This window comes from Eschrichtius robustus, chromosome 6 (assembly GCF_028021215.1).
Source record: "Eschrichtius robustus isolate mEscRob2 chromosome 6, mEscRob2.pri, whole genome shotgun sequence".
NCBI lineage: Eukaryota > Metazoa > Chordata > Mammalia > Artiodactyla > Eschrichtiidae > Eschrichtius > Eschrichtius robustus.
In genome coordinates this window covers 27,230,137-27,242,923 of record NC_090829.1, presented here as the reverse complement: position 1 = coordinate 27,242,923, position 12,787 = coordinate 27,230,137, and the positions used below count along the sequence as shown (strand labels likewise).

General features: G+C 35.6%; 1 protein-coding gene across 1 annotated transcript in view; it reads left to right on the top strand.

Moving 5' to 3' along the window:
• The window catches only part of PLOD2 (procollagen-lysine,2-oxoglutarate 5-dioxygenase 2), a 106,878-nt gene that overhangs the window by 52,161 nt on the left and 41,930 nt on the right, over positions 1–12,787 (top strand). The window contains exons 4-7 of the mRNA XM_068546058.1: positions 2,098–2,261; positions 5,384–5,496; positions 7,038–7,101; positions 8,320–8,417. Coding sequence (XP_068402159.1) covers positions 2,098–2,261; positions 5,384–5,496; positions 7,038–7,101; positions 8,320–8,417 — 439 coding nt within the window. The remainder of the gene's footprint in view (positions 1–2,097; positions 2,262–5,383; positions 5,497–7,037; positions 7,102–8,319; positions 8,418–12,787) is intronic.

Genomic DNA, 12,787 nt, shown 5'->3' with positions numbered 1-12,787 from the left:
TAGGTACTACTTTCCCCCTCATTTTATACTTAAAGAAACTGAAACATAAAGAGTTTAAATTACTAACTTGTCTGTGGTTACTCAGATAACAAGTGACAGAGCTGGAGTTAGAAACCCAACTGGCAGACTTCAAATTGTACGCACTGAGTCACTTTATGGTTATGTTATTAATAGTATTAAAAATTTCCTGCCCATTGATCCTAGAGGAAAGAAAAAACTATATGCCAAAAAGTGTATCTATGTACACATATATCAATATGTGTTTTAATTTTGAAGTTATTTTTTTGTAACTGAAATAAAAAGCAATGATAAAATTTAAATAGAACAATTTAAAACGAAAAAAATAGTGTATCTCTCTGACTCCAACTTTACGTTTACTAGTTTTTAAAAAATTGGCTAGGCATAATTACTAAATTTAGTTGCACATTAGCAACATTTTAATCTTTTTTTTTAAAAAAAAGATTGAGAAATGGACTCTCTGGTGAGGGTGTGTATACTTGTGAAGTCTGGTTCTTTAAGGGAAAGAAAGAGAGACAGGAAACAGAGGGTAGGCACAAGTCCTGGAGACTGCAGGAACACACCAGTTCCACTCACACTCCGTTGGACAGACTTGGTCATGTGGCCACATGGCTTCAGAGTAATCTTTAGCCATGTGCCCAGTTAACATGCGGGATTCCATTATTAAAATAAAGGCATAGGAATGCCTTTGGGGGCATATGGGGGTCACTTAGCATCTCTGCCATAAGTGTAAACTTATGCTATTCTTGCTAAACTAATTTTTTAAAGTTTCGTTGGAGTTTTACTTTTATAGAGATGAGAAATAGTCTTTTATTTTGATAAAAATAATTCATATATAGAAAGTTATTAAATGTTGCCTGATGCATTACTACTGTCCTAGCATATTAACAAACTCCTTGAGAGCAAGTCTGGCAAAGGCACGTGGAACAGCCTTCTTACTCCCCAATTCAGATATCACAGCAGTGCATTTGGACTACTGGCTATTAGGAAGACCTGATGCTGAATTAAAGAGCATTAGTGGGACTTCCCTGGTGGCGCAGTGGATAAGACTCCACACTCCCTATGCAGGGGGCCCGGGTTCGATCCCTGTTCAGGGAACTAGATCCCACACGCATGCTGCTACTAAGGAGCCCACATGCTGCAACTAAGGAGCTGGTGAGCTGCAACTATGGAGCCCGCCTGCCGCAACTAAGACCCGGCTCAACCAACTAAATAGTAAAAATTAAAAAAAATTAAAAAATAAAATTAAAAAAAAGATAAAGAACATTAGTTTACTCTTCTTGTTTGCCACCTGGGATGTCAAGTCATTAAATTATTATCTTTGGAAACCTTTGGTTTTGAGGTACTCTGATGTTAAAAAAAGATGCAAAGAATTTGTAGTTGTAGCAAGAATTATAAGAATTATTCTAAGAATTATAATAATTTCATATTATAAGTCATTGTGATTCTGTGGATGAACTATGAGGAATAAAGTCTCCAGAAAAATCAGTGAAACTATAAATTTCATTTTTTACATATTTTTTTCAAGTGTATTGAGCTTTAAAAAGGTGCACTTGTCTATATACTTTTATTTTCGGATTTCAGGCTAAATAGTGATTCAAATATAAATTTATTTTGATGACATTTAGTAGGTAAACACATTTTGTCAAAGATAAAGAAATCTTCAGAAATTATAATGGATGGGTACAAATTAGATAGAAACATTAGGCAGTTACAATGGCAGCTTCTGTCAATGATTGTGTTTATATTATGTTATACAGCAAGTTACTGATTTTTAACATTTCAACACTGTTTTAGAATTTTGATTTTGGAGAGTAAGTGATTATTGAAAAAAATTAATGCTGAAAAAGCTGTCTTTTATTTGGATTTCATTTGACAATGTAATGTAAGCACTAATAATTTAATACAATCCATATAATTTAAGTTGAGGGAAGCTTGTTTTGTTTACTCTGTAAATAGTTGGTATTAATCCTGTGTTGGATTCTAAATTCTGACTTTTGTTAGAGACTTTTTCTTGGTTTTATATGTCTAAATTCAGACAACTGTATTTTAAAACTTCTTTTTTCCCTCATCAAACAGCTTTAATGTTATATTTGCTGGTGGTCCAGAAGAAGTTCTAAAAAAGTTCCAAAAGTCAAACCACAAAGTGGTCTTTGCAGCAGATGGAATTCTGTGGCCGGATAAAAGACTAGCAGACAAGTATCCCATTGTGCACATTGGGAAACGCTACCTGAATTCGGGAGGTGGGTAAGGTGCTGGAAGAAAAGCGTAATGCAAGTCATAGTAAATTATAAATATTGATGAAACAACCTTTTTAAAAATATGTAACTGTAGACATGAAGTTTGAAATAACCATTATCTTCTTTTCCTATGGGAAAATTATATCAGTTTAAAATCCACAGTGCATTTTATAGTTGACAAAGCGTTTTTTCATCTATTATATCATATGGTGCTCCTAACAGCGCTAGGCAGTGTAAATGTTATTATTTCTGCATTTTAAGTGAGAAAACCCATGTTTCCCCGAGTTAAGTGACTTTTCTTAGAGACATTTAGTTATTAAAGGAAAAACAACAGGGATCCAGGTCTTCTGACTATAATTTCATTAAGAATTTTCTGGCTCTAGGATAATGGGTTTAGTAAATACCCTTACTTAGGAAAAAGTGCAAGCTACACTCATGTAGCTTTAAAAAATAGGCATTACTTAATTTTATCTATATTTTAAATATATTGGAGTAAATTATTTATCTTGAAATCCCTAGTCAAAAAAAGATTCAACATTGAGTGTCTAGGTATACTTTAAGTACTGCGTCAGCTATGCCATCATAGATTAAAGGAACAAATGATCACATTTCCCTCTTCCCTTCAAAATATAAAATAAAATTTGACTTTGGACCTTATTATAACTCCAAAATGTTTTCCTTAGATTGTGAATAATATAAACATACGGCCAGAAGACATGGCTGTAGGATGGGGGACATGTTAAAGAAACAAGTTGGGTGGAAATTGCAAGCCACACTGGGAAAACAGATTTTGGGGTAATTTATATGTAATAACTGATTGTATTCAGGTCAGTTCAAATAAGTGCTGCTTGAGATAGCAGCATGTCTGGATTCTAGACTTCGATCAGTTACTTTTGTCAATGAAACTTTCAGCGAGTAATTCCCTTTCTCTGAGATGCCACAATTACTGCTGTACTCACCTGCATTTTACTTGAGCAACCCATTTCCATATGGTACCTTGGAACTTTGTCAACCCATATAAATATTACATTTTTGAAACCTCAAATCCCTGTGTGTACTGCCTAGTTTCAGCTCACTTTTTCTCTTCATCTCCATATGTTTTTAAAAAGTTCATGGTTTTGGGGATCTCCTGACCATTTTATTTTTCTCCTAATTTATCTACCACCTTTGGATTTTACTTCAATATTCAAGACAGGACCTAGGGTTTCTCATACTGGTCACTTTGTCCTCAGTATTTTAGCAGTCCTTCCTCTTAGATTTACAGTAGAGATGGCTGCCCGCTCTTGACTTCTCTGTCTGAGCAATTGAATTGGGAATGAGTGCAGCTTCCATCTCCAACTGTCAGACCCTCAGTGACACATGGCTAACCTTTAACTTATCCTAAGCCCTAGGTAGTTTAAGAGCCGCTTAGCTATGGAACTCTGAGATAAGTTTTACTTTGTATTTATTAGTTTTTCTAAACATGTAGAGTGAAATATATCATATGTAAATGTATCTAGATAACGATATATCTACTCCAGAATCTGAATTTCACACAGATGCACAATACTGTGGAAACAGCAAAACACTAGCGAGTGCCTTTGTGAGCAAGTTTAATTAAGGAGAAGGTGTTTATAAGTGGGAAAGTGATCGTACAAGGACATCAAAACGTCATCCTTATGCCTTCTGTAGTCAAAATAATTAAAGAAATGCTAGAAAATCTAAGTATGTTCAGTAAAAGTTTGTGTAAGTTTATGAATGATATATTGAGAGTTATTTAAGAGACATGAGTTTTGTTTGTGGGTACATTATTTAGTTAAAAACAAAATCTTTATCATGGAGAGTAAACATGTTTCCTTATGAGGAAAATTGTACAACATTAGAAACTTAATTCTTTTGAAATAATATGACAGTTTAATAGAAAAATGTAAATCATAAAATATATATCACATACTATGAAAATAGATGTAATTCCTTTTCACTTTTTTAGGACACTTGGGATTTATGAAAAGGATAAGGAAACGTAATTTTTGAAAAACAGTAGTATAAACCATTGGAAAATATCATGTGTTGCTTCTTGAATATGTTTTTTATCACAGAAGATTGGTTATAAGAATTAAAAAATACATCTTTTTCAGTGTTTTGGGATTTTTTTATTTGGCAAAAATGACACAAAAAAGTGAGCCACCAGTGATTGATTTAGTCATGTTTTCATTTTGTCTTGTTTCCTCTAGTTAACAATAATATTCCTGGACCTATTTCTTTTAATTATTTTATTCCTATGAGGACATTTTAATTTTCAGGGTAACAAACTAGGTTTCCTTTCAATTCACAGGAGTAAAATTGGTCCTTTTTAAAAAGTACTGCATATCAATGAAGCATAGCAGTTTGGCTGCATTTCTGAAATTCAGGGGAAGACTCAAACACAGGAAAAATGATCGTGTTTTCTGTGTCTTTTACAGACAGCTGTTGTTGGCATATTTAATGCTTATGTTCTAAGGCCAAGGTGAACAATCCAATTTTAGACTTCCTTTCTCTAGACCATGACACACAAAACCCAGCCAGAAAATGGTTTAGCAAACACACTACTGACAAGCTCAGTGAAGGAAAAATTCCCCAAATGTCCTAGATATAAAATTTCTTTGGGATGTTTGCAGTCAGTGACAGATCCAACATTCCTTTGATTGCGTACTAACATTAAAACCACTGTAGTAGAGTTTTTTTTTTTTTTTTTTTTCCAGAAACAGTGAATCCTTTATAAAGGATCTAGGAACAGCATTTTAGAAAGTCAGAAAGAAAATTCTTCTGTCTAATTCTAATTTTTTCCTAGTAACTCTTTTTTCCCTTACAAGTCTTCTAAAACATTAGTTCTCCCTCTTGTGTCAATTAATTTGGGGAATACGTTTATTCAAAGAGAGTCTTTGATTTTACAATTGGTAGTAAAAACTTCCTCTCTTGCAGTTTATATATGGAAACAAAGGATACCCAATAACTCATATTTCTGTCATGATGAGCTGTGAAATTCAAAATTAAGGATTAGGACTAATAGCTTTACAAGTCTGTGCGACTGGTCTATAAAATTAACATAGACACGAGTTTTGGTCTTTGAATTCTGAATCCTCTATTCTTTCTCTTTTGTATTGCAGGATTTATTGGTTATGCTCCATATATCAACCGTATAGTTCAACAGTGGAATCTCCAGGATAATGATGATGATCAGTTATTTTATACTAAAATTTACATTGATCCATTGAAGAGGGTAGGTAATAGCTCTCACTTTCAGTGTAACTTCCTTGTTGAAATGGCTACTGGTGCTCCAGCCATTGCATCCATATTCTGGGCAGTTAACGGGCAGAATAATAAATAAAGGGCTATTTCAGTTGTGTCAGTGCTCTCTAAGTAGCTTATCTAGAAGTCTTACAAAATACTTTCTCATACTTTTCTTTGACCAGAACATATTTATTTGGCTACACATAATATGCAAAGGAGTTTTGTTCTTTATTTCAAGTTCATGTGTCCTACTAAAAATCTGAATTCTCTATTAACGGGAGGAATGTTGTGGACAATAGCAGCCTGCCATAAACCCTAAGGACAATATTCCTGAGACTGGTTTAAATGAAACTTTGGAGAAAAGTAAAAACAAAGTTCTCTAATTTGATAATATTTTTAGTATATTCACCTAGTGTAAGTTAATGTTTCATAAGTTTACTATGTATAACCAGTACAGTTCTAAAATTTACTGAATTGTGTATTTCTAGGTGCTGTCATTAGGAAACATAAGTGTTTTTTTACGTATATTTTACAGTGAGTTTGCAACTGTAGCTGCTGCTTTTTCTTAGATAAATACTCCAGTTATCTGTATATTTTTATTAGACACTTCTTAAGAAACTGTATTGTTTAAATGTTTGTTTTTCTTCTCTCCATTTTTTTACTGTCTCTACGTGCCTGGCACGGCTAGCCTGAGGACTTGGTCTCTCATCCGAGAGCAGAAACCTACTCTTGGCATGAGTGCTAGCCCATGCAGCTTGATGCTTGTCTTTCTGAGTGTAATTCAGCAGTGAAAGTGCTCTGAGTCTTATTTAATTGTTTTTGCTTTAGGATGCTTCCTCTGAAATATCACTGCTGGGTCTGTAATATTTTTTGTTGTGTAAATCCTATTTAAGTTTTTCTCTAAGCATAAGATTTTATCTGGTTAGCATGTGTCTTAGTCTGCTTGGTTTACCATAACAAAATTATCATAGACAGCGTAGCTAAAATAACAGAACTTTATTTTCTCACCGTTCTGGAGGCTAGAAGTCTGAGATCAGGTTGCCTGAATGGTTGGTTTCTGGTGAGAGCTCTCTTCCTGGCTTATAGATGGCGGCCACCTTCTTGCTGTGTCCCCACATGGTAGAGAGAGAGACAGAGACAGAGGGAGGGTTAGGGCTTGAACATATGAATTTTGAGGGGACACAAAAATTCAATCCATAACAGCATGCAAAGACAATTTTAGGAGTATTATTATGACAGAGCAATGTAGCTGAAAAACTACATTGAGAATAAGATTTGTAAAGCAGATTAGTCTTTATGATTAGGTTGATTAATTATAAACCTATTGTAGCAGTCAGGGAGGTTATGCTGCATAATAATAATCCCCAACCTCAACAGCTTCACATAACAGGGGTCTTTCTGAAGAAGGTTGCTATAATAATTTATGTATAGGATCTTTAAATTCCCTAAAAAAACAAACTATATTAACATGATAGTGTTGTTTGCTGTTTTTATTGTCATTTTTAATATTTTTTCTATTCTCATTTTTAGGAAGCTCTTAACATCACACTGGATCACAAATGCAAAATTTTCCAGACCTTAAATGGAGCTGTAGGTATGCTTCCTAAATACTGGGTTGCTCATGTGTGCAAATGAACACCTGTGTTTTCAACTGTCTGTCTTTTGTTATATTCATTTGGGGCTATGACTAAGATTGATGTGTAGGTATTGCAGCTTTTAAAAAATATTGTACTCAAGCTGAGCTTGATATAAATACATTCAGTTAAAATCATTTCCTAAGAATAGTACAAAGAGATAAGCTTCTGCCCTTAGGTAACTTAGACTTTAGTATCTCACCATCTGGGGACTGTAGATGTAGTTTTGAATTAATTACACTTTGTTATTACACGGTTTTCAGTATCAGCTCTTTACATTGTGAGTTACTCAGGAGTATTAGAGTATTTGAACCTAGGTTAAAGGTAACTGGTAATGAGACATGTACACTGTGGAGTGAGTGTGTGTGCGTGCATGCCTATATGTGTTTTCCTGATAGACATGTATCTTGATAAAAATACATTAACACATTAAATTTAATTAATTGATACATTAAAAATAAACGTACATTAATGCATTAATACTTCACAAATTAAAAATACATTGCAGTTCAATACAGTTCTTCAAGGCAGTTCATAAGTAAAAAGATTCTTAGAATGGAAGGCATTTAGTTTGGAGTGCTCTGGAAATGTAGGAAAGGAACTTGAAAACAAAAAAAAAATGTTTCTGCTCCCATCTGACTTGTATATTCCTGGAATTTACATTAGGCCTGATTTTCAAGAACTGGAAATACTATCAGTGATGGCGAGTTGTAGAAACCTAGCTTATGCCTGGCAGTATTCTATTTGCCATACATATATTGTTATTATCTTTATAATAGCCTAGAAAAGCAGGCAGGAATCCCATTTTATAGATGAATAAGTTGAGACAATAATTTAATTCATCTGGGATTATGTCACTCTCAAAAGGCAGAGGCAGTATTGCAAAGATGCTTTCCTTCCACCAAGACCCCTTGGTGTCTTAGCACCTCAGTTTGCCAGCACCAGGTTGGAGAAAGTCAGGTGCTCAGAATCCGTATCTGTGTCAGTGTTGTCCCTCATTTTGGATATCTGCTGACTTGGAGCAGGCAAAGTTTCCAAAAGTATAGCACATGGAATAGCATACATGAGAGATTTTATAACAAAAACAAGATGTATAGATAGATATATATACACGTATATGTATATATGAATACATACACACACGTTTTAAATTACTAAAATCTGTCTTTTTAACCCAGATGAAGTTGTTCTGAAATTTGAAAATGGCAAAGCCAGAGCTAAGAATGTGTTTTATGAAACATTACCAGTGGTGATTAATGGAAATGGACCCACCAAGGTGAGTCACGGTGACCTTTCTCTGTTTCCTTATTTCTTGGAGATAGATTATGGAGCAATATATAGAATGACTTCTCCTCCTCCTCCCCCTCCTCTCTGTCTTCCCCCTCCCCCCCTTCCCCTCCTTCCCCTCCTTCCCCTCCTTCTTCCCCTCCCCCTGTCTCCTTCTCTCCCACCTCTTCCTCCCCCTCCTTCTCCTCCTTCTGTAATATCTTTAAGAGGCTTGGTAAACAACAGGATCCTACTGTATAGTACAGGAACCTATATTCAATATCCTGTGATAAACCATAATGGAAAAGAATATTAAAAAAAAAGAATGTCTATATGTGTATAACTGAGTCACTTTGCTGTACAGCAGAGATTGGTACAACATTGTAAATCAACTACACTTCAATAAAAAAAAATTTAAAAATATCTTTAAGAGGTTTTATTTTGGTGCCGACAATTTACTAGTTTCATCTTTTACACACTGTATTATCTGGTTTCATTTAGATTAATCAAACTGATGATTTTTCCTCAGCAGATGGATAACTTTCCATTCTATTTGTAACACATTTCAGTTTAGTGTTTCACGTAATAGCTTACTTGAGAGTGAGCCACATTTCCCTCATACAGAGTATCCTCTCTGAATAAGAAATGTTGAGGTTTATAAGGGATCATTCGTTTCACCTGAGTCACCGTTGTCAAAGTTAATAGCTCTATTAACGTTGGGGTGTAACCGTAGGCCCAGAGTGCTTCCTCTTGCACTTATTCTATAACAAGGTTGATGGATTATAGTTGATAAAGATATAATTTGTCTAATGAAATTTTATGTGCTTTTGGAACATGTATAATTGAGCTTGCTGACAATGTTACTGACTGCAAAATTTGTAATAAGATTGTATCGCCGGAATCCAATTAAAATAGAACATGAATTGTTATATATATATATAAGTATACATACACGTATATACGCACACATATATATACACACAGACATACACATATATGTTTAGTAATACAGTGCTTAAAACAATGTTCTGAGATACTAAGACGATGCCTGGCTTACTCATAAGTACCTAGAAAAGAGATTACCAGATAAATTTGCATTGTGGGACGAGAGGATGGGGAGATGGGGTCTGCTGTTTCAGTGGAGTGAGTAGCCTGAATTCCAATAAAAGCTATCTGCGTGGGAAGACATTCAAGGAAAAGCCCACACTGGCAGCTTTTCCACCGTGAAAATGGAGGAAGTAGATTCCCCTTCTCTAGTTAATCTTTCCACCTTGCTTTTCATCCCATTCCAGCCCTCCTACAGAGCCTTCCCAGTGGGCTCCTTTTTCTGTCTGGTAGCAATTTTCCCAGCTCTAAGTCTCTCCTTCTCATCAGCATTTTAAACACCCTCAAGCCTTTCTTATCCTAGAAACCCAGCCAACACAAACTGCAACATCCTTTTCAATCTACCTTGCCTCCCAGCCTGCCTGTCTTTGTCCCTCCCCTTCACAGCCACACTCTTTAAAGTAGAGACAACTCACTGCTACCACTATTCCTCTTCCCATCACCCCCAGGAATGGCTCCTGTCAAGGTCTGTTGTGACATCCTTGTTGAGTAGTAGACACTCATCAGCCCTCATTTCTCTTTCATCCAAAGATAACATTTGACCATGTTCATCCCGTTTGGTCCAATTTGAAATACTTCCCTTTGCTTCCATGATGCTCTGCTGGTTTGTCTGATAATTTTCTGGCCTTTTCAGTTTCTCTCTCTCTCTTTCTTTTTTTAATATACATTTTAAAAATTTAACACTCTGTGTGTGTAGGGGGTTTCAGGGGTCGGGTGATCCTCTTCCTGCGTTGTTTTAGTTAAGTGTTCTGCAGGTGTCTGTCTGAGACATCTTTCCTTTCCCCAGCTACACGCATTCTTAGGTAATCTGCTTCATTCCCAAGTCAGCAGCGCTGATTATTTTCAAATCCTTGCTGTAGCGTCTGTCTTTCCTGAGCTCTGGGTGTGAATACCCAGTTGTTGGATTTATCTGTGTGTCATACAAGACCTGGAGGTCAGGACCTTCAGCTCTGCCTCCTCTTCCACCCACCTGATTAACCAGAACCTGGGTTTTGTTTTGACTGTATTTACCTCCCACTCCCAATCCAAGAGACATCCTTTCTAGCTCCCATGCATGGTGGTTTGTCTAATTTGCTTAGAGTCAAGAGCAACCTCCTTAGTTCAGGCCACCTGCAGCCTCCCACCAGTAGCAATCACCCACTAGCAGTCTGGAACTAGACTATTCTGCTGAAGCAGAAACCCAGTTACATTACTCACCTGTGTTATGCCCTCTATAGACTTAGGTATGAAGTTCCACATTCTCAACTTGGTTTTTTTTTTTTTAATTTTGCGTCTGGTTTAGGGGTCCCAAGTCTACCATCCTACCTACTCCCCCACCCCTGGCACTGTGATGTCTGTACAGAATATCTCATTCTCAATAATTCTCTCCCTCAGCTCCTGCCATACTGAGTTAATATGAACTTCGCAAATGTTTCATGTTTCCTCTGTTTGCAAGTCTTCTGTACATGCATTTCACTCATTCTGGAGTCCTCTGACCTAATTCCCACTTGCTGTACCCATCTACTAAGTGCTGTTCATCTTTTAGGTGTCAACTTTGCTTTACTCCTTAAGTCTCCTGAATGCCTTTATAATATCTGGAACTTTGTCCATCACAGAACATAATACCACATGCTGGACAGGGATGGAACTGAACTGTTTTTTTTTTTTTTTTCGTCTCTTACTGGGTCTTTAGCCTAGGAATTACAGAAATCATATCTATCCTGTTCACTTTTTGTTTTGCCAGGGTCCAGCACATGTGTAGCATATATTAGCCTTTCAATAAATTGTGATTGAATGTCAGAGTCTATAAATAATCTAATGACCTAGCATTATTCTTGGGAATGGTGAGGTAGATTTTTTTCTGGCAGGGCAAAATAGTCATGAAATTTCTGTGGGGGGCTTCCCTGGTGGCGCAGTGGTTGAGAGTCTGCCTGCCAGTGCAGGGGACACGGGTTCGAGCCCTGGTCTGGGAAGACCCCACATGCCGCGGAGCAACTGGGCCCGTGAGCCACAACTACTGAGCCTGCGCGTCTGGAGCCTGTGCTCCGCAACGGGAGAGGCCGCGATAGTGAGAGGCCCGCGCACCGCGATGAAGAGTGGCCCCCGCTTGCCGCAACTAGAGAAAGCCCTCGCACAGAAATGAAGACCCAACACAGCCATAAAAATAAATAAATAAATAAATAAGCAAATCATTAAAAAAAAAAAAAAAAAAAATTCTGTGGGTTCCTGTAACTGTCCCTAGGCAGATAAATGGACTTTTACAACTGGACATCTATAACTAAGTAGTGTGCTGTTTCTCCTTGGTAATGTAATATTTTAATCAAATTTAAATGTCTTTAAAGAGGGTGCTTGGTCCCAGAATTTAGTTATTGTGAGTGAGGCCTGATATTCAGTGATTCCATTGTTTTCACCGATTTTTTCCAAATTTCCAGGATAATGCTGATAGGAGTTTTACAAAGCGATTGAAAGACTTCTCTTAAGAAAAGGAGCTCTAGTCCTCAGTCATTTAGAAAGACCTGTGTGTACTAAGAAATTTTAAGTCTTCCAAGAAACATTTTCAGTTTGGGTTATCACTGTTTCCGGCATTTCAAGCAGTATGATGATCCTATTATATTTTCTGTGACATGATCTTATGATTCTATTTGGCAATAAAAATTAAGTAATTTTTTATTGTAAAAATTGTTTGGTATAATATAAAATTTGAGAAAAAGGATTATATAAATAAGCATTCAACTAATGCTAATACTTTATTTAGGAATATGTTAAAGTTAAATAATATCACATTTTCCTCTATGTTCAGGATAATGAGGAAAGAAAGCAGATTACTCTTTTTAGATATACCCTTTTTATTTAACCATCATAAAAGATGAAAGGATTTTTATATGATATTTTATAATTTAACTTATTATTTTATGTACTAAGAGATGATTATAATGTCAGTAAGCCATAACCTTAATCCAAATGTTAATATTTAAGCCATTTTTTTTCATTTAAAAGTGTACATAGTCTGAAAAAACTATACATAATCTGTAAATGATAAATTGTTTATAATGTGTTTATAGACCAAAGTATGTAAAGGTGAGTTTATTTCTTAGTTACTTTCTCTAAATCTCATGCTATTAGGAAGAACAACTTTTAAATTATAAACAGTTTTAAAAATCACTTATAATCCCACTACCCTCTCATATTGTTTTCATTCATAGTTGCTTTCAGTATTTATATCCTTGCGGTATATAGATATGAGCATTCATATTTTTCATTTGTTTTCATAATGGTGTATAAACAATTTTGTGCTTT